The sequence below is a fragment of the Perognathus longimembris genome, chromosome 3, assembly GCF_023159225.1.
Source record: "Perognathus longimembris pacificus isolate PPM17 chromosome 3, ASM2315922v1, whole genome shotgun sequence".
Lineage (NCBI taxonomy): Eukaryota > Metazoa > Chordata > Mammalia > Rodentia > Heteromyidae > Perognathus > Perognathus longimembris.
In genome coordinates, this window is record NC_063163.1 from 91,354,100 (window position 1) to 91,380,849 (window position 26,750).

General features: G+C 42.6%; 1 protein-coding gene across 3 annotated transcripts in view; it reads left to right on the plus strand.

The window, feature by feature from the left end:
• Nf2 (NF2, moesin-ezrin-radixin like (MERLIN) tumor suppressor) overlaps nucleotides 1–26,750 on the plus strand; it is a 97,443-nt gene that overhangs the window by 46,513 nt on the left and 24,180 nt on the right. For 2 of the 3 annotated variants that reach the window (XM_048343263.1, XM_048343262.1), the window contains exons 5-11: nucleotides 9,496–9,564; nucleotides 11,213–11,295; nucleotides 14,038–14,113; nucleotides 17,786–17,920; nucleotides 22,083–22,157; nucleotides 24,176–24,289; nucleotides 26,332–26,454. In XM_048343263.1, coding sequence (XP_048199220.1) covers nucleotides 9,496–9,564; nucleotides 11,213–11,295; nucleotides 14,038–14,113; nucleotides 17,786–17,920; nucleotides 22,083–22,157; nucleotides 24,176–24,289; nucleotides 26,332–26,454 — 675 coding nt within the window. Of the gene's footprint in view, nucleotides 1–9,495; nucleotides 9,565–11,212; nucleotides 11,296–14,037; nucleotides 14,114–17,785; nucleotides 17,921–22,082; nucleotides 22,158–24,175; nucleotides 24,290–24,680; nucleotides 25,134–26,331; nucleotides 26,455–26,750 lie in introns of those variants that run through there. The other variant, XM_048343264.1, reaches the window with a different exon arrangement.

Genomic DNA, 26,750 nt, shown 5'->3' on the forward strand with positions numbered 1-26,750 from the left:
CCACTTCTGGCCATTTTCTGTATATGTGATGCTGGGGAATCGAACCCAGGGCTTCATGTATACGAGGCAAGCGCTCTTGCCACTAGGCTATATCCCCAGCCCCTGGAATTGAGCTCATTAACATGTGCAATGTAATTATGCACAAATGTATTTATTACAGTATTTCAGCTGTTCAAATGATATAGATGCAGTCAGTTCTAAAGCATTAAGAAACAATTGCCCTCAAAGTATAAATACAAGTATTAATCACATGGTTCAGTTAACAAGGACCATATTTCATGGTTGGAGTTTGAATTATGACTGAATCCAAAGTATGGGCATTTTTAGTTTGGGTCCAATCACATGACACATGAAACCATCTTACAATGTTTATACCACCTGTTGAATTTATATTGACAATCTGGTAGTTGAAAAGTGTTCTTAGTAAAAGTGACTTTGAAGCCTAGCTACTCAGGAGATTGAGAGCTGAGGATGGTAGTTCAAAGTCAGCCCAGGCAGGAAGTTCCATGAATTTCCAGTTAACCACTAGAAAATGGGAAGCAGTGCTGTGGCTCAAAGTGGTAGAGTCCTAGCCTTGAGTAAAAGAACTTAGAGATAGCACCCAGGCCCTGAGTTAAAGCCCATGACTGACTGAAAAAAAAAAAAAAAGTGACTTTGAAATAGGATGGAAAATAATTTATTAATCTTTTAGTGTTGCCTGCGAACTCCTAGTAGTCAGAAAAGAATGGTGGGAGAAGATGCATGTGTTTCTTCTCACTTAGTACACTTACTTACCATGGGCAGCTTATGGTTCCAAGGGGATCACCACTGAAGAAAATCTGAATATTCAGGGTGCACAGAGCTCAAGGATGTATCGTGGGTGTGCAATTCACTTCTGCTAATGGCATGTCACCTTCCAGTAAACCTCACATTTTATCACTTAAATTGAGCACATTTACATTGTATGTGTGCATACGTGTACGTGCACCAGTCCTGGCACTTGTAGTCAGGGTTTAGGTGCTTCCCCATTTTTTTGTGCAGGGCTAGAGCTCTACCATTTGAGCCACAGTTCTACTTCTGGCTTTTTACTGGTTTATTGGAGATAAGAGTCTCATGGACTTTCCTGCCTGGACTCACCTGATTAGCTAGGATTGCAGGTGTGAGCTGGGGTTTATAAAGGTAAAAGCATAGCACATAAACTTTCACCTAACTATGGGGACATCATTTGCTTTTGGGTAGGCATACATTTAGATGATGATAATGTGAGACTGAATTCTTCTCCAGTAACCTGTGTATAATGCATGTGGAAATTTAAATTTTTTTGGGGGGGGGGCAGTCCTGGGGCTTGGACTCAGGGCCTGAGCACTGTCCCTGGCTTCTTTTTGCTCAAGGCTAGCACTCTACCTCTTGAGCCACAGCACCACTTCTGGCCTTTTCTATATATGTGGTACTGAGGAATCGAACCCAGGGCTTCATGTATGGGAGGCGAGCACTCTATCACTAGGCCATATTCCCATCCCTGGAAATTTAATTTTTTTTACTTTATTTATATTTTTGACTGTGCTTAGCCAAAACTGCATATAAAAATTGTGGAAAAAGTTGGGCTTACAATACTCTTGATTGTAATCAGGGACAGGGTGCCAAAGTGCAGTTCAGTTAAGAAATTGAGTACAGGGCTGGGAATGTGGCTTAGTGGTAGAGTGCTTGCCTAGCATACATGAAGCTATGGGTTCGATTCCTCAGCACCCATATAAACAGAAAAAGCCAGAAGTGGTGCTGTGGCTCAAATGTTAGAGTGCTAGCCTTGAGCCAAAGAAGCTCAGGGACAGTGCCTAGGCCCTGAGTTCAAGCCCCAGGACTGGTGGAAGGAAGGAAGGAAGGAAGGAAGGAAGGAAGGAAGGAAGGAAGGAAGGAAGGAAGGAAGGAAGGAAAGAAGGAAGGAAGGAAGGGGAATGAAGGAAGAAGGGGGGAGGAAGGAAGGAAGAAGGAGGGAGGGAGGGAAATTGAGTACATGTAAAGTGTAGTTGAGTGTCAAGAATTGAAGCTGGTGAGATCTACAGAGGAACAGATCATAAAAGGTCTTAACTTTACCTTGTTGGTGATGCTGTGTAAGTGAAGAGTTTGTCTTTTAGAGAGATCCGGTGGTAGCAGAGAGAGACAAGTTTGGTAACAGGGGACCCTTTAAAAGTCATCATGCTGGTGAGCATGCTGAGATCCACACTTGAGGTAGTGGTTGGTTGGATAGGAGGAAATTAACAATTTTTAGTACATTCAGAACGTTATCAATCATGACAACTACTAGCAGTCATTCCTGCCCACCTCCCCTTCCTCTGGCAACCGCTAATGTGCTTTCAGTCCCTATGGACTTGCCTGTTGTGGACATTTCAGATAAGTAGAATCCTATATTATGCAGTTCTTGCACATTTCTTCTTTTTTACTTAAAACTGTCAGAGCAGATCAACTAGCTTATTCTTTTTTAACTGCTGAGCAGCGCTTCACAGAGACAGCATGGATTATGTAGACATCTTTATTGGCAGATATTTTGTTAAATTTTGGCAGCGCTAGAGGTTGAACTCAGGGCTTTGTACTTGCTAGGCAACGTGCTCTACCAGTTAGGCCACACTTCTGGCCTTTATTTGCATTAATTTTATTTGAGGCAGATCAGTCTTTATGCCTAGCCAGTGTGGACTGGGATCCTCCTATTTGTGCTTCTTTTTGTGGCTGGCACGAGAGGCACATACTACTGTCCTCAGCTCTTGTACTTTCTTTGTAGCCTGGGATTATTAGTGTGCATTGTACCCAGCCACTGGTTGAGATGGAGTCTTGCAAACTTCTTTCATGCCCTTGAGCCATGATTGCCCAGTCTCTACCTCCTATAGTCTATAGCTAGGATTATAGGTTTGAAGCACTATGCCTGGCTTTGTTTTTCTTTCTGTTATTTCTCTGCTGTTTGTAGACAAATACAAATGAGACTGAAGGCATATATTAATACTTCACTGTGATAGATACCATAATATAACATACTGAGTTTTAAAGAATATTAAAAAAATATTTTTGGTAGTATTGGCCATTGAACTTGGAGACTTGTGCTTACTTGGCAAGTGCTCTAAAACTTGAGCCATGTTCTTATTTCTTCTTACTTCAGTCTATTTTTTTTTAAAAAGAGAGGTCCTATCCTTTTGTGTGGGTTAGCCTCTCTCTGTCTCTCCAGTAGATGGGATTATAAGCATGGGCCACCATGCTGTGCCTCGTTTAAAATTTATGTAATATTTTGCCAAGTGTGCTGGTGCATACCTGTAATCCCAGCACTCAGGAAACTGAGTCAGGAGCTGAGCCTGGGCTATGTGTCAAATTCTAGGCTGGCCTATGCTATAAGTTGATTCTTACAAAAACCAAAAATAAATAAGCAAAATAAAATAAAATTGAAGTAATATTAAGTAAAAGAAGTCTGAAGCAAAAGGCCACATATTGCAAGGTTCTGTTGAAAGGAAATGTCCAATGAGGCAAATCCACAGAGACAGAAAGTAGATTTAGTGGTTGCCAGAGGGCAGGAGGAGGAAATTAAGAGTGACTGCTGGTAGGTGTGGGTTTTCTTTTGAAAGTGATGGAAGTGTTCTAGGAGTAGAGATTAGTGTTGGGCACACAACATACTGAATATACTAAAACCCAGTGGATTGTATACTTAAAGCAATAAACTTTACATATGCAAATCTTATTTTTTAAACATTTAAATACATATGGCTAAATCACCCTGTGCAAGTGTTGTCCTAATTAACTTCCAACAATGTGTGAGAATATACAATTATGTATATCTTCTCCAACAATGGTTACTGTCAGCCTTTTAAATCTTTGCTAATTTGATGGAAAAATAGAATTTAAGTAACTTGTATCACCTCACTTGCTGTAAGTACTAAGCATCCTCTCATAGGTTCACTGGCTGTTTTCTTTTCTCTGCAGCCAACTGCTTATGACTTGTCCTGTTTTTCTCCTGAATCACTTATCTTTTTCTGATTGATTTATAGCACACATGGAATTATGGTTTCTTTACTGTTGGTTTATTGATTTGTAATCCATATATTATTCTGGATATCAACTTTTTTTTTGGGGGGGGGGCAGTCCTGGGCCTTGGACTCCGGGCCTGAGCACCGTCCCTGGATTCTTTTTGCTCAAAGCTAGCACTCTGCCACTTGAGCCACAGCACCCCTTCTGGCTTTTTTCTATATATGTGGTGCTGAGGAATCAAACCTAGGGCTTCATGTATACGAGGCAAGCACTCTTGGCACTAGGCCATATTCCCAGCCCATTGGTGAAGCCTTTCTAAGTCACTCTAAATATAAATGAAAGACTGACAAGTCTGATATGTAAAAAGAGACACAAAGTTGATACCCAGGGCTGGGAATATGGCCTAATGGCAAGAGTGCTTGCCTCCTACATATGAAGCTCTCGGTTCGATTCCCCAGCACCACATATATGGAAAACGACCAGAAGGGGCGCTGTGGCTCAGGTGGCAGAGTGCTAGCCTTGAGCGGGAAGAAGCCAGGGATGGTGCTCAGGCCCAGTGTCCAAGGCCCAGGACTGGCCAAAAAAAAAAAGAAAAAAAGAAAGGCTTCACCAACCATCAGTGACCATATACATACATGCTTTCTATTTTTTCTGACATTTTTATAGGTTTTCATTTGTGGATTTTAGCATCTGTGTGTGGTAGGGATCTGTGGTGTTTTTTTTTCTATGTATATATGCACTAAGCATATATTTAGAAATCCTGTTTAGAACATTTAATCTAATTTTCCATTCATATGAACAAAAGAAATTGCTAGAAAAGCTTCCATTTAAAGAACTGGTTCTAGATAAACAAGATGCACCTGTAGTCCTAGCTACCTGGAAGGCTGAGACAAAAGAATTAATCCAAGGAGTTTCAGGCGAACCTATGTTTTTTTTTTGAAGTCAATTAGTGAAGAAAATAACAGAAAAAGAATTATCTCCAACAGTTGTTCAAATGGTAAGGACTTTTTTGTGTGTTTGATTTTGCTTTTGTGGTGCTGGGGATCACCCCCAGACCAAAGCAGCTAGAGGCAAGTTGGAAAGATCATTTATCTTATGACATAGTTTGATCTTAATTGCCAGATCTTTAATGTGATGATAACAGGATTTGTTTTGTTTGATGTTATAGATTGAACCGAGGTCCTCATACGTGCTAAGCCTGAACTGGATCCCCGAGCCTTCTCCATTCTTGAATTTCAAGTACTTTTAGATCAGGAGTAGATCCAGGTTTTGTGGGTCCTGATGCTGAAATAATATAGGGGCTTCTCTTTAATGCAAAAATACCAAATGTTGAATATAAGATTAGGCTCAGGTGGCTGCAGAGACCTGAAACTCATGCTTCCTTACCTTCTCAGCAAATCCAACCTGTTCGTTATCAGAATGCATCTGTTACATAAAAGTATGAGAAGCAGCCTCCTGCATCTACTGAGCACTGTGACTTTCTTTCATATTCATCACTACCATGACTGCAGGATTGAGGTTTTCTTCCTTTTGTTTTTAAAGAGACATTTAAGAACAGGTTTAGGCAAGTCACAGCAGAGGATCACAGGAGCCCAATAGCTATACCCTTATGAACACATAAGATAATGCTAAGTGAAATGAACTCCATGTTATGGAAACGATTGTTATATCACAGTTGTAACTACTTTCAACGTGTCATATGTAACTGTAGCCTCTATTATTGATGATATTCCTGTATCACCTTCCTGTGGTTGTACCTACACTATCTGTATCTTATCTGAGTATATTGGAAACTGGGTATACTGGTATTAGAACCAGGAAATTGGAAGGGAATACCAAAATCGAGACACACGGTAAAAAAAGACAAACAACTACAAAAGCAATACTTACAAACTGTTTGGTGAAAATGAACTGAACAACTCATGGGGTGGGGAGGGAAAGGGAGAGGGGGGAGAGGGGAATGAGGGACGAGGTAACAAACAGTATAAGAAATGTATTCAATGCCTAATGTATGAAACTGTAACCTCTCTGTAATTCAGTTTGATAATAAAAATATATATTTAAAAAAAGAGACATTTAAGAGCAGACATGCATCAAGGTGGCTTTAATGTGGCGAGTGCAGTTAGTCTAGTGGCGAAGTTCTTTCAGCAGTCTTTGCCACCCGGGCATCACTCAGATGCAATATATTTGATCAGTGGAGTAGCTGGGAGCACAATATAATTTAATAATGGGGATCATTAATCTTGCAAGTGTTTGGAACCTGAATTTATAACTTGAACTTTGCATATCTGCTTACTTCTGCATTAACGTTTCCTCCATGCTGTTGAAAGATTTGCACATGCTACTAACAGGGTTGTCTCACATATCTTTCTTCTTCAAAAACTGGGGAGGTATGCAGTGACCATTGGGGTCCTAACTAGTGCAGAGCAATAATAATCACACCCGCCTGTGGCTCACACCTGTAATCCTAGCTACTCAGGAGTCTGAGATCTGAGGATCGTGGTTCAAAGCCAGCCAGGGCAGGAAAGTCAGTGAGACTCTTACCTTCAGTTAACCACCAGAAAACTGGAAGTGGAGTTGTGGCTCAAGTGATAGAGTGCTAGCCTTGAGTGAAAAAGGTGAGAGTCCTGAGGTCCTGAGTTCAAGCCCCATGACAGACAAAAAAAAAAAAATCACATCCGACTCTAGGCAGGAAGCAAACACTGCCTACCATGATTGTATTTCTTTCTCATTACCTGCTAGGAGGCAGGCTCTGTTTTGCCCTTCCTTTGTAGTGAGGGGACTGAGGTTTACCAAGGGAATGCCTAGTTTAAGACCTCAGAGGTGATAGATATTCTAGAACTTGGCCTTCAGAATCCTCTAAGGCCATTAACAAATGACCAGATAGGCTTGGGAGAGGCCAATCATCTGCCATCTAGTTGTATCTCTCAAAGGTAGTTCTTTAAAACTTTACAGGTGGGCTGGGAATGTGGCCTAGTGGTAGAGTGCTTGCCTGGCGTACATAAAGCCCTGGATTCGATTCCTCAGCACCACATATATAGAAAAAGCCTGAAGTGGTGCTGTGGCTCAAGTGGCAGATTGCTAGCCTTAAGCAAAAAGAAGCCAGGGACTGAGTTCAAGCACCAGGACTGGCAACAAACAACAAAAAACCCAAAACAAAAAACTTCACAGGCGTTATTTAATTTCTGCTTTTCAAGAGTCCTGTGAGATAATTACAAGTCCCATTTTACAGAAGAGAAAACCAAGATGAAAAACTTTTCAAGGCCACATAACATTAAGTGGAAGAACTGAGTGAAACCTTGCATAGCTTGCTTCCAGAACCGCCTTCTTGGGGTCTACAGTGCCTCCAGAATGCTTGGCAAACTCCCTACCCTCTGGGCTTATGTCTCCAAGTCTGCCAGAAGTAGGGAGAAACCAGGTCCTCTCCAGGTATTTTGTTTTTGCAGTGATGGAGGCCACACGTTGAGTTCTCTTTTTGTTTTTGAGACAGGGTCTTGATATGCAGCCCAGGATGGCCTTGAACTTACAATCTTCCTACCTCAGTCTCCTAAGTGCTAAGATTACAGGTGTGCACCACTGTATGTGATCCAGAAATGTAATTTTTTACCCCCATTGTTGGGGATTGAACCTGGCAAGTGCCCTACCACCAAGGTGGTTTGTTATTTGAGACAGAATCTTTCTATGTAACTCAAGGTGGCCTCAGACTTGTGAACCTCTTGCCTTAGCTTCCTGAGTGATGAGGTAACAGGTGTTACTCGATTTTTGTTTTCTTGAGATGGCAGTGTGGTAGTGTAGTACTGGGGATTAAACTTTGGATCTCACATTTGTTTAAGTGCTTTACCACTTGAGCCATGCCCAATCCAATCAAGAGTATCTAAAGAAATATTAATTCATGAAGGGCTTGTACTGTCAGAGTGGTATGAGAATGAGGCATGAATTTTTCCTGTCAAATCATGACTGGTTTGGCGGGCTAGTTCATTTGGAAGTATACCATCAGCCTGTTTGGCAATGGTATGGCCTGTTTGGTGGCAGCCTGACCTGATTGAGCAGGACATAGCACCAGCAACAATGTGCCTGACCTCATGTTTTACAGTGTTGGTGACTAGAAAGAAATATTTATAAAAGAGTATTCTGAGATATAGAGCCTCGTTTTTGGTTAAAAAAAACAACAACAACAAAAAGAGAGAAGTACTGAATGCTGATTAATAAAAAGACAGGCTTTGATTTATGTGTTTCATACTTAGCCTCTTTTTAAATAGCATTTTCTTTAGCATTTTCTTTTTTGCATTTCGGGAGACTGGATCCTGGGCCAGCTCATGCTAGGCAAGTGAGGTATGCCCTTAGTCCCATTCTCCCTTGTTCATATTTTGTGTGTGTGTGTGTGTGTGTGTGTGTGTGTGTGTGTGTGTGTGTCTGTCTGTCTGTCTGTCTGTCTGTGTACGTGCTGTGCACATGATCATCCTGGGGCTTGAACTCAAGGCCTGGGCACTCTCCCTGAGTGTTTTTGCTCAGGGCTAGCATTCTATCACTTGAGCCACAGCTCCATTTCTAGCTGGTTACTTGTAGAGAAGAGTTCCATGGACTTTCTTGTCTCTGCTGGGTTTGAACCATAATCCTCAGATCTCAGCCTCCTAACTAGGATTATAGGCATGAGTCACCAATTCCTGGCTCATTTTCTCATTTTTAATGATTCCATGCTCAATTTTGAGTTGTCTAGGAAATAAAGAAATGGGTATTTATTTTAATTTTTAAATTGTTATTATAAAGGTAATATATGGAGGGGTAAATGTAAGTCAGTTATGTAAGTCAGGTAAAGAATACATTTCTTTTTGGACAGTGCCCTTCCCTCGAAAGATATATTTTTTAAAACTCAGAACATTTTGAAGTCATTGTTCCTGAAAATACATTAAAATGCAGGTCCCATTTCTAGGCCCACTAGTGACTTGCTCTGCAGCGTTTACAAAATCAGTTAACCTTTTACTCAACTCATTACACAGAAGGAATGACAGGGACAACATGAGTTTTCTAAAGCAATTTTCAGACCCTTGTGTGAAAGGTATTAAAAACTAGTGCCTGTGTTATTCCTGGTTCCCACCTAGCAATTGGCTCCAATTACCAGCCACTTCGAAGTGTTTGTAGGTAAGACTCTTATCACACTTTGTTAATCACAACTTTCAAGGTAGTGTTTTGTTGTTTGCATCCAAAAGCTAATGTTTCTAAAATGATTTCTTTCTTGGAGGGTTAGAAAACAAGACTACATTCTCATACAAATGTCACATTCTTATTAGCACATCACTCGTTCATCCCTTATGGGATTTTTGCAACTCTGCTCCTAGATATAATCAGCTTTGTATTTTCATTCAAGAATAACAAACTGGCAAGGGTGAAATCTTGACTTGTCATCAGAATTGAATAGCTTCATGGAGCTGGGAGGAGGGGATGAGCAACCTGAGCCCTGTTCAGAAATGACAGCAGTCTTTAGAATCTCAATCACCTTCTCTCTTCTCCTTCCAGTATGGTGACTACGACCCCTCTGTGCACAAGCGGGGATTTTTGGCTCAAGAGGAATTGCTTCCAAAAAGGGTAAGAAATCAAATATCTGCCTTGGTGGAAAAAAACATAGCAGAGATCTAGCCTAAAGGAAATCTACTAAAGAGCTTGAAGGAATGTTAAAAGTACACATGCAAGCACATTTTCATAGTTTCTAATAAATCTTGAGTTAAAGACTATAGAATCTCAGATAAACATATATTTTTACTTGTTATTGTTACTTTGTTTTTGGAGACGAGTCATTTATAGACCAGGCTGGCCTCACACTCACTATGTTGACCAAGCTGGTCTTGAACTTGAAATTCTACTGCCTCAGCTTCTCCATTCCTGAGATTACGGTTTGGAGCCTCCATACCCAACTTTCTTGATGAAGCACATTAAAAAGCAGAGGTTCTTGTAGTCCGTTCACTGTATTTCTCTACTGCGGTGAGTTCTTTAAAGTTGCTTGAGTGACAGTGAACCCCCTGGAAATGTACGAGTGTGTTCAGATGGGGAATTGAGCTGTGGCAGGCAAGGGCTAGATAGAGGAGACAGACAGGTAGGTAGGAGTGAGCCTAATGGGTTAAAAAAAAATTATTTTTGGTTAGTTGTGGGGCTTGAACTCTGGGCATGGGTGCTGTCCCTGAGCTCTTCAGCTCAAGGCTAACAACGCTCTACCACTTGAGCCACAGCGCCACTTCCAGTTTTCTGGTGATAAGGGTCTCGTGGACTTTTCTGCCCAGACTGGCTTTGAACTGTGATCCTCAGATTTCAGCCTCCTGAGTAGCTAGGATTACAGTCCTGAGCCACCAGTACCTGGCAAAAAAAAATATTTTTAGTTTTATTTCTTGCCAGTCCTGGGGTTTGAACTCAGAGCCTGGGCACTGTCTCTGAGCTTCTTTTGTTCAAGTCTAGCACTCTATCACTTGAGCCACAGCACCACTTCCAGCCTTTTCTGTTTATGTGGTACTGAGGAATTGAACCCAGGGGCTTCATGCCTTCTAGGCTAGCACTCTACCACTAAGCCACATTCCCAGCCATAATAGGTTTTTTTTTTTTTTTTGGCCAGTCCTGGGCCTTGGACTCAGGGCCTGAGCACTGTCCCTGGCTTCTTCCCGCTCAAGGCTAGCACTCTGCCACTTGAGCCACAGCGCCCCTTCTGGCCGTTTTCTGTATATGTGGTGCTGGGGAATCGTGTATCCGAGGCAGGCACTCTTGCCACTAGGCTATATCCCCAGCCCCCATAATAGGTTTTTTAATCCTTACAAAAACAGCTTTCCCTTTGGCGGCTTCTTATTTTATAGCCCAACTAATCTGTCATTGGGTAATCAAGGCCCTCCTTGCCTCCATCAGCCTCTACCTATCCACTGGTACCTTCTATGCAGGTGAAGGCCTGGGGTTAGCATTGCTCTGCTGCCAGAGTTAGTCCTGGGATATACAGCCCAGGCAGGAAAGGGGGGCCGCTACCAGCCAGGGGTGCAGTTAGACCTGAGAAATCATGCAGCTTCCGGTGCTCTGCCAACTGAATGGTGCCTGTTTACACACCAGCTCTGCATGTGACTCCCTGCATGCAGCCTTTTAAAAATAGCTTCACCATTTTGTAAAAATGATCCATAATTATAAAAATGGCACACAATACCCAGACTTACTTTGTGTGTGGATTTTTGTTTTGTTTTTTTGTCTCTGTCTCTCTTTTCGGTAGGTAATAAATCTGTATCAGATGACGCCGGAAATGTGGGAGGAGAGAATTACAGCCTGGTACGCGGAGCACCGGGGCCGAGCCAGGTGAGGCCACTTCATCCCTGGTTTATATTTCTTTATGGTTTTTCTTCCCCCTTAAAGAACTATGAAAGTAGGACATGCTTGTTGAACAAAATGCAGTATTGAAGAATATAAAAGGAAAGGGGAGAGCTGGGAATAATGTTGCTCTTCAGTTTCATGTGTATTCTAAGCTTTGCTCTAAAGTAGGCATGTCTACTGCTTGTCAATGTGTGTAACCTGGTCACTTAATTTGAAGAATTCTATTATATGAGTAGCCCATTGTTTTCACATCCAGTCCTCTGTTGAATGCATTTGGAGAGTGCCTGTTTCTCACTTTGACAACATCATTTTCCATGGCTGGGTGCAGATGGCTTGTGCCTGTAATCCTACCTACTCAGGTGGCTGAGATCTGAGGATCACATTTCAAAACCAGCCCAGGCAGGAAAGTCCATGAGACTTATCTCCAATTAACCATTAAGAAACCAAAAGTGGAGCTGTGGCTCAAGTTGATAGAGTGCTACCCTTGACCAAAAGAAGCTCAAGGATGGGCTGAGAATGTGGCCTAGTGGTAGAATGCTTGTCTATCTTGCATGAAGCCCTGGGTTCAATTCCTCAGCACCTCATATACAGAAAAAACCGGAAGTGGCGCTGTGGCTCAAGTGGTAGAGTGCTAGCTTTGAGCAGAAAGAAGCCAGGGACAGTGCTCAGGCTCTGAATTCAAGTGCTAGGACTGGCAAAGAAAGAAGCTCAAGGACAGTGCCAAGGCCCTGAGTTCCACCCTTAGGACCAGTACCAAAAAAAAAAAAAAAAAAAAGTTCTGTAGTACCTTGTCTCATATATAGTGAAGCAAATGTATGAGTTGTCTGAAGATAGTGTCTTGGAGGAGAGCTGCTGTTAAGAGGCCGTAATAATCATTTTATATGAACACATTTTCCTCAGCAATGTCCATAGTGTCTCCCCCTGCCCCCATACCCCTATTTATCCTCAACATTTGTTCTTAGCAATCTAAAAAAATTTATAAAAGATAAAAATTTATTGCTATTAATAGTATTACCTGATGGCTTTCAGGACTGATTATCTTTTCATTAGCCTTCAAAGTTTTCTTTTTTTTATTTGTGGTACTGGGGCTTAAACTCAGGGCCTCATGCTAGCTTCAGGCTCTATACCACTTCTTTTTGTTTTAATTACATTTCAGATAGTCTCCAGGCTGGCCTAGACCACAGTCCTCCTACCTAAGATCTCCTGCATAGGAGTAGAGACATGTGCTACCACCTCCTAGCTTATTGGTTGAGATGATGTCTTGCTTATTTTTTGCCAGGGCTGGCCTGGAATGGAGATCTTGCTGCTCTCTGCCTCCTAAGTAACTGGGATTACAGGGGTGAGCCACTGTTCCTGGCTTTTTCATTCAAATCAACTTCCTATCACATACTTAAAAAAAAAAACCAAACCTCAACATGTATAGCAAAATTGGACAAATCATAAGTAAATTGCTTAATCAGTTATCACAAGGTGTTGGGAGGAAATATTTTCTGTTTATGATCCTTTCCCTGCTTTCTCTCTTCCCAAAGGTAACCAAGTCTTCTGATTTTCAATATCATAGGCTCCCCCCTTCCCCCCAGCGCTGGGGATTAAATGCCAGGCAACTACTCTCTTGCAGATCAAGATTCTCAGCTGGGCACTGTCCATTCTAAACTTTAGATAAATCCAATCAGTGTCTCTGTGTTAGTGCCTTGCTTCTTTTACTCAACTCCGTACTGTGGGATTTGAGTTTGGCATGTGGTAATAATTTTCTCATTTTTTATGGCTGTACAGAATTCCACTGTATTACTGTAACACAAAGTATTTGTTCTCTTACTGAAGGACACTTAGATTGTTGGATTGTCTCATGGTTTTTGCTGTTGCAATAATGTCAAACAGTTTCCCAAAGTAATTCAGCCAATTTGCATCAGCAGTGTGTGTGATTTCTGGTTCCTCTGCCTGCTTGCCAACACTTGGCGTTCTCTCAGGGTGAATTTTTAAAACCCATTTGAGAGCATTTTGAGATCAGAGAGAGAGAGAGAGAGAGAGAGAATAAAAGGACAAGGTCAGAGAGAGGCCTGTGTTAAAGTATTTTAATACAGTTACCTGTTTGGTAGTTTTCTGCAAGTCATTGCTGCTTCCAGAGCTTTCTTTAAATTTGGATGTTGAAGTAGATGACCTGGCTTGGGGTTTTACAACCCAGATGGCTTTTGTCCCAACCTGCAGCAGTGCCTCAAGAAATAAAATCAGGAACTAGCTATCAGGTAGTGCTCAGAAAGAATTGTTCATTAACAGGACTTCTAGATGAGGAAGTTACACCACGATAAGGCAACCGCTTAAATAAAACTTGAACATCAAACCCATTTGAGGTTACAAAATAATATACTTTTTTTTTTTCTTTTTGCTCAGTGCTGAGGGTAGAACCTGGGGCCTGTGCATGCAAGCACTCTATCCCTCATCTATGCTCCCCTCCACCCCTATGTTCTTTTCTTCAATCACTTGAGACATGCCACTATTTGCCAAGGGCCCAGTATGGAATTGAAGCCAAGAGATAGCCTAATGAGTTTGTTTTCTTATTTTGGCCAGGGTGGGAGATTGTGCTTGTATATAGTAGACTACAGGGTAGAAAGAGCTTTTGCGGATGTCTGTTCCAGAAGAATGGCAGGTTTGGAATGTACAGCCTGGTGCATATCTCCCCTCACCCTTATTACTTAGCTCCAGTGACATTGTCTTTCTTTCTCCTCCCAGGGATGAAGCTGAAATGGAGTATTTGAAGATAGCTCAGGACCTGGAGATGTATGGTGTGAACTACTTTGCAATCCGGGTATGTGGACACTCCGAGTTCCTTCAGACACTGAACCAGGGCCAAATGGCCAGTGGGTTGCTTCTTCATCTCAGGGTGGTAGAGGTAGAACCTTTCATAGTTCATAGTTTAAAAAAAGGGGGGGGGGACTCTTAGAGCCTGGTTTTCTATTTTTGGACTTCAAATTAGATCAGAGGTAATTGTCAATGGTGCCTTGCAGGACTCAGACCCAGTATAGCTCTCAGCAGAGACCAGTTGAAATGCTAGAAGTGTAATATTTGATTATTTCAGGCTCTGAGAGCGCCAGGGAGCACCTAGAAATGCCATCTTTCCCCCGGGCCCACAGAAAGTAAAGCTGCCTTTATAGATTACTGATTTGTTTGGGTAGAACTCTTGCTCTTACTGTGAGGCTAATTGGTTTTCTATTCAGCCCATTAATGGCCGATGGTCCTTTGGGAACCCAGTCCTTAAGTTTGTGTTTAGCACAGGTCTAGCCCTGGAGCAGGTCTTTGCTGTTTCAAAGCTTTTTTCAAAGGAATTCATGCCATATGCTGAAGTATTTCACCATTGGGAGATGAGTGGATGACAATACAGTCAGCCACAGATGAGTGGGTGTTAAAATGATTGGCCACAGTGATGCACCTTTATGGTCAGTTATGCTTTGCTTTCTCCTTTTGGCTTCCTACAACTTTTATATGAAAATTCAGTAAATGGAAGCATATTTTTAATATCCTAGGATAGCTTTCTACTTAGTTTCTTAAGTATAGGTTTTTATGGATTACTTGTATAGAAAATATGACTCACTGAAATGTTTTGTTATTTCATTTAGTAAACAAGAGCCTAAAATGTACCATAGTAATGTAGAAGGTTGTTTTAAAGTTTCCATCATTTGTACTTGTTAATTGTACTATTTGTTTAGGTCCAACTAACACATTTCTGTGAATCTTAACTATTCAACTCCTATCCCACTCCACATGCCCATCACCTACTCTAAAATACTAGGCTATTTTAGAGGCTTTATATTAGAGTTGCTGAAACTACACAATTAACTAAGGAAGACAAGTGCTTAAAACAATTTTCAAAAATTTAATTTATTTTAAATTAATAGATAAAAATATAATAAGCTGGACACTAGTGGCTCATGCCTGTAATCCTACCAACTCAGAAGACTGAAATCTAAGGATTGAAGCTCAAAGCCAGCTTGGGCAAGAAAGACCGTGCAACTCCTGTCTCTAATTAACCACCCAAAACCTAGAAGTGGAGCTGTGGTTCAAAGTGGCAGAGTGCTAGCTAGCTTTGAGCAATAAAAGTTCAGGGACAGCACCCAGCTCCGGAGTTCAAGCCCCAGGACCAACAAAAAAACAACAACACAAAAATAAAAATATTAAGCTGGACACTGGTGGCTCATGCCTGTAATCCTAGGTACTCAGGAGGCTGAGGTCTGAGGATCACAGTTAAAAGCCTGCCCTAGGCAGGAAAGTCCATGAGACTCTATCGCTCAGGGACAGTGCCCAGTTCCAGGGTTCAAGCCCCATGACTGACCCCCCTTCCCCCCCAAAAAAGTACACATTATTGAGATACTATGTGATCAAAATAATTTAATAGGAGATGTTCTCCATTTCATTTCTAGAAGTATCTTGGGGAGCAAGAGAGTAGTTTCTTTTCTTTTTCTAAATTTAGTTTTAACTGAGACATAAGATACCATGAAATACCTAATTTTCCAGAGCGTATTATAGATGGAAGAGTAGAAAGCGTTACTTCTATTGGCTTTGTGGAGGAGTGGAAGGCTCTTGGCTGAGTGGTAGCGCCTGACTTTAGGTGTGAGGACGAGTAAAGAGATTCATCTTGGAGCCCTCGCTTGTCTGACACCTGCTGTTAGATTGCTACTTCTAGTCAGAGTCCAAGCACCTTCTCCATTTGCAGATCTGCTTTCTACTTTTGAGTCTTGCTTCAATTTCCTTGTTGTCAGCAGGAGGTCAGGAGCTGTAGTGTCCTTGTATGGGGAATTTCCTTCCACCACCAAACAAAGGCTGGACCTTGGTGCTGGCTGCTGGCCAGCACAGCTGTCTGTGAAGTTGGGGCTGATTGTTTCTCTGCTGACCAAGTCCACTCTGTGTGTGTGTGTGTGTGTGTGTGTGTGTGTGTGTGTGTGTGGCTTTATTATGGCATAATTTGTAAGTCATTTATTTTAATATATATTCCTAACATTAATTATTGAACATTTCAAACATTCAGGGAAAGACGTCAAAGGAATTTTTTAGTGTATATCTACAACACCCATTAACTAGGTGCTATAGTTAATCTTTGACTCTACCTACAGTATAGTAAAAATACATTGAGTCTGCATTGTAACCTGAAAGGAGACTGACTAGTCCCAGAATTTAAAATTTTAGTAATCCGATTCCCCCCCTCCCTCCTTCCCTCCCTCCCTCCCTCCCTCCCTCCCTCCCTCCCTGCACTGTGCATGCTATGCAATTGCTCCACTGAGTGACATCCCCAGGCCCCAACCATCTTTCTCTTTATATATAAGAAATGTTTGGGGGCTGAGAATGTGGCTTAGCAGCAGAGTGCTTGCCTAGCATGCATGAAGCCCTGGGTTCGATTCCTCAGCATCACATAAACAGAACAAGCCATATACATTACCTATACAGCAAAACATTTCTTCTTGGGGTTGGGAATATGGCCTAGTGGCAAAGAGTGCTTGTCTCCTATACATAAAGCCCTGGGTTCAATTCCCCAGCACCACATATACAGAAAATGGCCAGAAGGGGCACTGTGGCTCAAGTGGCAGAGTGCTAGCCTTGAGCAAAAAGAAACCAGGGACTGTGCTCAGGCCTTGAGTCCAAGGCCCAGGACTGGCAAACCAAAACAATTCTTCTTCTTCTTCTTCTTCTTCTTCTTCTTCTTCTTCTTCTTCTTCTTCTTCTTCTTCTTCTTCTTCTTCTTCTTCTTCTTTCTTCTTTCTTCTTTCTTCTTCTCCTCCTTCTCCTCCTTCTCCTCCTTCTCCTCCTTCTCCTCCTTCTCCTCCTTCTCCTCCTCCTCCTCCTCCTCCTCCTCCTCCTCCTCCTCCTCCTCCTCCTCCTCCTCCTCCTCCTCTTCTTTTTCTTCTTCTTCCTCCTTTTTTCTTCCTTCTTTCTTCTTTTTCTTCTTCTTTTTGCCAGTCCTAGGGCTTGAACTCAGGGCCTGAGCACTGTCCCTGGCTTCCTATTGCTCAAGGCTAGCACTCTACCTCGTGAGCCACAGTGCCACTTCCAGCCTTTTCTCTGTCCACTTCCAGCCTTTTCTGTTTATATGATGCTGAGGAATCAAACCCAGGGCTTCATGCATGCTAGGCAAGCACTCTGCCACTAAGCTACATTCCCAGACCCCCTGTATAGGTTTTAAACTATCCTGTATAGGTTTTAAACTATCTATGAGGCAACATTTAGATTACCTCTCTTTAGACATTGAACCAGTGAGAGGAACTCTCAGATGACCTCTGCATGGGACACTGAATTCACCAAAACAGGACAGTTTTGCCTTTGCCTGCCCCAGTTCTGGAAACTGGGAGCCCTCTGTGTTACAAGACAGTTGTGATTTCTGTTGGGACCTGTTGAAACTTGTCAGATGTAACAGGGTGTGCCAGGTTCTTAAGAAAGTTGAATAAAACCTCCTGTCAGAGCTGACAGCGGCTGCTCTTGATTGGTTCTGCAGAATAAAAAGGGCACAGAGCTGCTGCTTGGAGTGGACGCTCTGGGACTTCACATCTATGACCCTGAGAACAGGCTGACCCCCAAGATCTCCTTCCCGTGGAATGAAATCCGAAACATCTCATACAGCGACAAGGAGGTAGGACATGCCTGTACTGCAGATGCTGCTAGTGGGCCAATGGCCCAGCAAAAGGTCTTTCCCTGCCTCTCCTCTGTGCTGGCGCTTCCCCAGCCAGGCCATCTCCTGCTGTCAGTAAAAGGACTTTTAATTCCCAGGCTTTGGGATTTTGGTTGTTGATTTTTAAACTATTTACAGAACAGTATTGTCATGCCTTTTTCAAAGAGTATCGCTAAACCCCACTATTGATGAATGAGAGACAAGGAAGCTCAGCCTGTCAGTGTTAAACCTCAAAGAACAGTAGAAAAGAAAAGAGGAACTTTTTTTTATTACTTAGCTTTTTTTATTTCTGGCCATCAATTCTCTTTGTATTTTAAGTGTTGCCTTTTTGAGCTCTCTTTCTGTATCCAGTGCTTGGTCCATGGAATGGGGGAAAAATACACACACACACATACTACATATATGTAGATGTGTGTTTATCTTATTGATGACAGAAATAAAGATATGCTTACAAACAGCTTTGAGAATATGTTTGAATAACTTATAGGATAATTACCTTTTTCCAAATGCTGCAGTCCGGGCTGGGGATATGGCCTAGTGGCAAGAGTGCCTGCCTCATATACATGAGGCCCTGGGTTCGATTCCCCAGCACCACATATACAGAAAATGGCCAGAAGTGGCGCTGTGGCTCAAGTGGCAGAGTGCTAGCCTTGAGCAAAAAGAAGCCAGGGACAGTGCTCAGGCCCTGGGTCCAAGCCCCAGGACTGGCCAAAAAAAAACAAAAACAAAAACAAAAACAAAAACAAATGCTGCAGTCCCATGCTCATTCATGTGTTCAAACCCAGGACCTCCTGTGTGAGGGCAAGCACTGTCATGATGCTCCACACCTAGGCCCTCTTCATTCATTTTAAAGGAATCACAGCATCTGCTTGGTTCAGGGTTTTACAGGGCAAAAAAAGATGTAGAAAACCCAGTCTCAGCCCTTTGGGAAGCTGTAGTCCAGTCATACTGGACTCTTGTGATGGACAAGTATGGTGGCAGGATTGATGGTGATGGTGGTAAAAGAATGCTTCCACTGACAAGCACTTTCCCCTGGCTCTGACTTAATCCCTGTAAGAGCCTTGCTGTTAAGGCCTGGGCTTCATTTTCAGTCTGGGTGTGTTATACCAGGTTGCAGGAATGCAGAAGGATCCAGTGACTTGTGTCTGATAAATGGAGTAGCAGAGGCTGGGAGCCAGGGTTGGCCCAGCCCTGGCTTTTGAAGGAGACCCAGAGACTTGACTGTGCTCAGTGCCTTAATGGCACCTGCACATCCATGGCAGAATCAGGAGTGAATCACAGTGGTTTGCGTTGTTCCCTGCAGAACCCTGAGCTCTGAGCAGATTTTGTGTTTTCTTTCTTAATAGAAACTCAAGTAAAGGAACAAAAGGCCCCGGTTCCCAGTCTGTACTTGAGATCTATTCATGCTTGCTGGAGCAGATTGGGCTTTTTAATTATTTTTTAAACACAGCAAGGTCTTGCTATGTATATGTAGCCCAGCTGGCCTGGAACTCACAGTCCTCCTACCTAAGCCTCCCAATTGCTGGGATTACAGGAGTGCTCCATCCATCACAACCTGAGCCAGGCTGAAGTTTTTTAATCCGAAACATCCTGACTTTGAAGTTTTTTATAAGAAGTTAGCCCGGGAAGTGAGCATTAAGTAGTTCTTTTTTGAAAGTACTTAAATTGAGAGCCCCATTTGACTTAAGCAATAGGTGTACCACTGCTTTATCTTTTTCTTCCGAAAGCATAGAATCTGTTACCTCGTCACACATTTCTGCACGGAAGGCTCTCCAAACACACATTTTTCAGAGAACTTGAGGATTAAAGACTCCCCTAGTGTGGCCTAACACTGCAAGCTCTAACATAACCCTTTCCTGGGGCCAGACACCATCATGTTCCACCACGTCAATAACTCAAGCAGTAAGTGGACCCCAAGCTGCCTGGGCAGAATGGGAAGTTGTCTTGGTAGTTGTGCATGACAGCTATGCCTTCAAAACAGAAGTGTTTGTTTATTTTAAGTGGTCCATTGATCACTTTGTGTATGCCCTGGCCTGGTACAGAGCCTGAGGTTTCCCCACCACTTGTGATTTCCCACTGACAGCTTTGGGATTTGACAGGAAGGCCAGAAATAAGCTCACAAAATTCACTAATGTCAGCCTATACAAGAGTGATACTGCTTTCAAGTTAACTTGGCCAAAAGTTAAAGGATCATTTTTTGTCATTAGTGTGCTAGTCCCTTGTAAGACAATGTATGTAATATATGAAAGAAATATTCAAGAAGGTATCTCTCTCAATGTGTGTATCTGCTAAGTTATTGGTTTGTTTTGGTATTGGGGGTATTGGGGCCTTATGCGTGCTTATCTCTTGTCCCAATAATTTTTCATTCTTTTAAAAAATATGTTTTTTTCTATTGTGGTGGGAGATAGCTAAGTAAGTCTTTCTTAGGAATGAGTATGCATCTTCTGAATATTTTTTTCAATATCAATTGTACAAGGGTTGGGTTTTTTGTTTTTGTGCCCTTACTGGGACTTGAGCTCCAAGCCTTGGGATTGCCTCTGAGCTTTTTCCACGTAAGGCTAGTGCTCTACCACTTGAACCACAGCTCCACTACCAGATTTTCGTTGGTTAATAGGATATAAGAGTCTCACTGACTTTCCTTCCTGGGCTAGCTTTGAGCTATGATCTCAACTTCCTGAGTAGCTGGTCAAATTCATCCCCTCTACAGCTCGCTCTCATCAACTCCCATCTTGTTCTCTTTTCATGTACATATAAAGTTACCCTCCTTTACACTCCATTTGCCCTCCCTCTCCCATTGGTACCCACTCCCCAAAGGAAACTGTTCTATATTCCTATCATTCCTTTTTTAGTGTAAATTAATTGTACAAAGGGGTTTCACTGTGGCATTTCACACTGCATATATTATATTTTAATCAGATTAGCCTTCTCTGTTTGCTCTTTCTACTCCTCTATTATTCAAGAGTTTTCAGTGACTTTCCTTATGCCATCTTCATATGTAGACACCATGTATTTCAATACTATTCACTCTCCATGATTCTCGCTTTCCCCTCCCCCACACTTCCCGAAATAGTAATATATATGTATATGTATATATGTATGTATATGTATATACCTATGTATATCTTTTAGGACTAGATTCTGCCTATGACAGAGAACATGCAGCCTTTGTCCTTCAGAACCTGGCTTCCTTTGCTTAACGTGATGATCTGCAGTTTTTCAAGGGCATCTTTGGAATCTTGAATGTGTCAGGTCTCCTCCACAGTGGCTGAGAGTGGTGGTTGTCTTTGTTTTCTCTAAGCTTCTCTGCCAGGGATCTGGCCTTGTCTTCTCTTACTGATCTGCACCCCTGTCCTTATCATTCATCTTTCTCTTTGCTTTGATTTTAGGAACTGTTTCTCTTGTACAACAGTCCATTGGTGTTTATATTTTATTCCTTAACAGCTTTTATCAAACACAGTCCATATTCAGTAACCTGTAGTGACAGGCTGTGTCCTACCATGTGAAATCCCCTCTGACTCTTGCTTCATACCTACCCAGCCTCCTCTACCTCCCATCAAATATACCCATGTCCCTCTTCCCCCATCTCTGCTTTATTCTTAGAGTTTATCCTGTCCAGCATGCTATCCACCCTACTTTTTTGTTACTCAGTCATATTCTTCTAAGACCAGCCTCAATCCCCTCCTACTTCCCCAGGACATTTGTGAGTCACTACCTGGTACTATTTCTTGATTAATTGGTCATCATTAGTCTGGTTCCTGCTAGATTGTGAGCATCATGAAGGCAGAGGCAATGTTGTAGACTACATGGCTCTTCCAGTGTGGCCTTCAAGGTGGGGATGTCACAGGTTGTAATTTGAGGTTGTCAAGCATCCTTTCCTCACAGCCACCAAAGATGGTACATGGTACAAAGCACATTTTAGGATCCTGACCTTCTGCAGCCCTAGACTTTGAGCCCTACATGCCTCTAAATTTCCGAGGCTTTGTTGCTGGGCACCAGGAAGCCAGGCCAAGGCCTAGCCTTGTGCTGGACCTTGGCCAGAGTGCTTGGTGCTTTGTGAAACTTCCCAGTTGGTGGTAGCATTTTAAGCTGATCTGCTAAAACTGTTCTACTTCCTTTTTTTCAGTTTACTATTAAACCATTGGATAAGAAAATTGACGTCTTCAAATTTAACTCCTCAAAGCTTCGTGTTAATAAGCTGGTAAGATTCTGGTTTTTATTACTAATAACTGTATTTTTCTGAGAAATTGAATGCTTTTAAATTATTTATTTATTTTTAAATTTATTATTATAGAGGTGTTGTACATAGGGATTACAATTACACCAGTCAAGTAATAATGAGTACATTTCCTTTTGTAAAATGTCTCTGTTCCCTCATTCTCTCCCAGTCCCTCTCTCCTATCTCCACCCATGAGTTGTATAGTTCACTTTCATCACTGTCTAGTACTTTATTAAAAATTTTTTTTTTGTATGGCATGGGGCTTGAAATCTCGGCCTGGGTGTAGTCCCTGAGCTCCTCAGCTCAAGGCTAATGATCTACCACTTGAGTCTTCAGCTCAAGGCTAAGGCACTTGAGCCACAGTGCCACTTTTGGTTTTCTAGTGGTTAATTGGAGATAAGAATCTCACAGACTTTCCTTTCCGGGCTGGCTTTGAACCGTGATCCTCAGATCTCAGCTTCCTGAGTAGCTAGGATTCTAGGCGTGAGCCACCGGTGCCCAACAGTGTTCAGCACTTTTTCACCCTTTTTCCCTCAAGCTCTGTGCCCTCCCCCCACCATCTTGAAGATATGCATGTGAATACACCACTCATAAGGTAAAGAAGACAAAATCATCAAAAACTAAAAAAAAAAGGGGGGGTTCCCATACCTTGGAGTTCATTTCAGTATGTATATTACTTTATGTAAATATGAAGAGGCACTTAGGCTTTGTGCCTTTGTGATTATCTCCTGAGTATCTTCTTTTGGTCTTACTATGTGTAAGTATCTGGAATCCTATATAATTTGTCATATAATTTGCATTTTAGATCTAACTTCAGCATATCAGAGAGAACATGCGTCATTTGTCTGTGCTTGCTTGCCTTACTTAACATGATTTGTTCTAATTCCATCCATTGGAATGCTTCTTTTGGTGTGTGTGTGTGCTGGTCTGGGGGCTCGGGGACCTAGGTGCCTATCAGCTTTTTTTGCTCAAGGCTAGTATTCTACCACTGAGTTATAGCTCTGCTTCTGTCTTTTTGCTGATTAAGTCTCATGGACCTTCCTGCCCTGGCTGGCTTCAAACCACAATCTTCAAATCTCAGCCTCCTGAGTAGCTAAGATTATAGGTGTGAACCACTGGCACTCTGCTGAATGCTGCTTTTTTAAAAGAAGCTTTCCTCATCAGAGTGACATCTTATGAGATGTGGAATGATACCTTATTAGTATACATTTTTCTTTGTAGCTTTACCTTGTAAGTCTAAAGTTTAAGTTTACCTACTAATATTTTTTTGAGGAATAGCAGTGCTGGGAACCAAATGCAGGGTCTCAAGACATGTCAGGCAAGCATTCTATCACTGTGTTATGTTGATTTACATTTTTGTTGTTAGTAATGAAATTGAACATCCTTGTGTATATTTACTGGCTAAAATCATCTTTCCATGTTTCATTGAATACTTGTTTCATGTCATTTGGCCATTTCCCTCTTGGATTATTTGTTTACTTCTTTTATTTTCTCCCAGTGTGTGGCTTTTCTTTTTTATAATGTTGTGGAAAGCAAAATCTTTTAATTTTAATGTTGACAGATATAATGTGTGCTTTTTGTGTCTTATAAGATGCAAAGGCTTATCTTTGCACTTATGTCTTTAATCCCCCTGGAGTCAATTTTTGTGTATGACGTGAGGGAGAGATCCTATTTATTTTTCCCCCCACATAAATAACCATAGCCCAACTTACTCAATGATCTTCCCTATCTTTCCTGACCTCTAGAGCCACATCTTGACTTAAGAGAGTGAGGTGCATCTGAATTCACTTGTGAATTTTGCCTCCTATTCTCTGAAGTGTGTTCATGTCCAGAGCTAAGAGCACTAGAGGCCATCAGCAGAATGTTGGTCTTTTACTCTATGCTTTCCTCCTCAGGTTTACTGCTTCCCACAAGAGCCCACAATTCTGTAGCACAAGTGGCCTGATAAGCAGCAAAACAAATTTGTTGGTATGACATTTCTCCTGTTTCTGTGGCCACAGATTCTCCAGCTATGTATCGGGAACCATGACTTGTTTATGAGGAGGAGAAAGGCTGATTCTCTGGAAGTTCAGCAGATGAAAGCCCAAGCCAGGGAGGAGAAGGCTAGAAAGCAGGTAAGCAAGACTTGTGGTTCTGCGACTCCTGGACGATCTTCGCCTGGGAGTTAAGGGGCAATTGTGGGTCGGCAAGAGTCTTTTGGCCTTAGGCACACCTCCTCCTATTTTATCCCAGTTGGATCTTATTGAGCTGTCGGCCATGGAAATGAGCAGTCCATTTTAATAGCACATCTAATAGAAACATCTCTAGTCATTTGTACACTTAAGTGTGATGCACAAGCTTGGGACAGGGTAGCCAGGCATGCTTTCATCCATCCACCCATCTTCCTGTCTGTCTCCTTTGCCCTGCCTTCCCCTTTTCTAATTAGATGGTGATAGAATACATCACAGCATTTCAGTGCTTGCTGCAGAATGCTAATTAGACTCTGGCTGCACTTCCTCCCTGCAGGTCAGCCTGGGCACGGCACCCACTGTGGGAGGTGCCCGAGAGAGCCTTTCAGCAGACCGGACAAACCACATCATTGTATTTTACTCACAGACCTTCTCTACTCACTGAAATCCACACAGCTAATTTGGGTCTCGCTGCTGAGAATATCAATTTTGTTTTTGGGTGAACTGCTAGATAGAGTAGCGGCAGCTGCAGTCTGCTGCCCTCAGGACTTGCCAGCTCAGAGGTGTAATAATTAGCCTATGTGCTGCTCTCTGCTTGGGAACCCCCAGAGAAGGCTGGCTTCCAGCCCTGGGATTTAGAGTAAAATGCCAGTGGCCCTTCGCTCTCCATCTTTTTGCTTTCTGGGACAGCAGGCCTTCGGCATGCTCTTTGGGTTACTGTGGGGGTAATCAGATAGGTTTTGTTGGAAAGAAATGCTACAGAGCCAGCATTGAGTCGTAGTGACAACTTTGAAGAGAGCTCTCTTTGACCTTGTCCTCAGCAGAGCAAAGCTCAAAGGGCCCCTGGGCCCTGGCAGGGAATAGTGTGCACACAGTCCAGCAGAACAGTGACCTTGGAGCCAGATCTGACGCTTCGTGTATGACTTGGTTTTCCCATCCATCAGATGGAGCCACTGATGCTTGTTCTCTGTCTCAAATCAGAGCACATTGTGATCAAAGGTCTTTGTAAGCAATACACTGCTTAGCAGATGAGATTTCCTTAGTTATCAAGGCAGAGGTCTCCAGAAAAGTCCAGTGCTAGGAATTGAAGGGGGCTGCTTAGCCATGAAGAAGACTACAAATGAGTATTGTAATTTGGTGGTGATTAGAGAACAGGTTTGGGTTTTTTTTTTAGGGAGGGGAGTGGTTGTTTTTTTTCAGTACCAAGGATTGAACTTTGGGCCCCACCTTTGCTACCCAGGTGCTCTACCACTTTAGCTACATCTCCCAGCCCAGAATGGACAGTATTTTATTGTTTGTCTTTGGCATTATTCTTTCAAGTTCTAGTGCACTGGTTTTTATTTGGAAAAAGCAACAGTCTTAGAAATCTTGTACTACTAGAGTTTGGGATGAGCGAGAGAGAAATAATTAAATGTACCTTCATTATTTAAGACAGAAAATAGTGTGGTGGTCACTTCTGGCTTGTGTGTTGGGAACTCAGCAAGTGCCCTGGAATTACAGAGAATAAGGATGCCCTCTACGTGTTCCCCTTCCTGAGCTTGGCAGGTAGCCCAATTAACACAGTGATCCAGGTGGCAGTGGAGGCTCTGTACTGTTCCCTTAAGGATGGGGGCTGTGTTCCCTGCCTGGATCCAGAGTTGCCTCCACACAGTGCTGGGCAAGGCTATGCTGTGGCTGAAATACAGGGTGGGGGCCATGGATGCAGCAGATTTTGTGGATGAAATCAGGAGAGGTGGAAAAGGTCTGTGCGGCTCACAAGTGCTGAGCTTGGTTTGTTTGTTCATTTGTTCGCTCACCAGTAGGAGTTTCTCCAAAGGGCACGGCTTTCAACTCTGTCACTGGTTGAGAAGGATAGAGGGTGCAGGGCAACAGGGATGACCCAGGCTACTTAAGGATGAGAAGGGTTCCCAAAGGGGAAGCTCTTGAAACTGGGCGTTCTTGGGTCTCTGGAGCTCCAGACTCATTCCCTGCCCTTCTTCACCCCCCAGATGGAGCGGCAGCGCCTTGCTCGGGAGAAGCAGATGCGGGAGGAGGCTGAGCGCACAAGGGATGAGCTGGAGAGAAGGCTGCTACAGATGAAAGAAGAAGCGACCATGGCCAACGAAGCACTGGTGATTCCTGAGGCTACATGGGAACTCCCAAGTCATACCTCCTGAGGACTTTGAATTAGCAACATTTGCTTTGATATAGTTTATTTCAGTGCAGAGTGTGTGTGTGTGTGTGTGTGTGTGTGTGTGTCTGTGTCTGTGTCTGTGTCTGTGTCTGTGTTTAGTAGTAATAGAGTCTGAACTTGGGACTCTGAACTAGCTAGGCAGACACTACTAGTGGAGCCACGCCTCCAGCCATTTTTGCTTAAATAAGGTCTCACTTTTTGCCTGGTCTAGCCTGAACCACAATCCTCCTATTC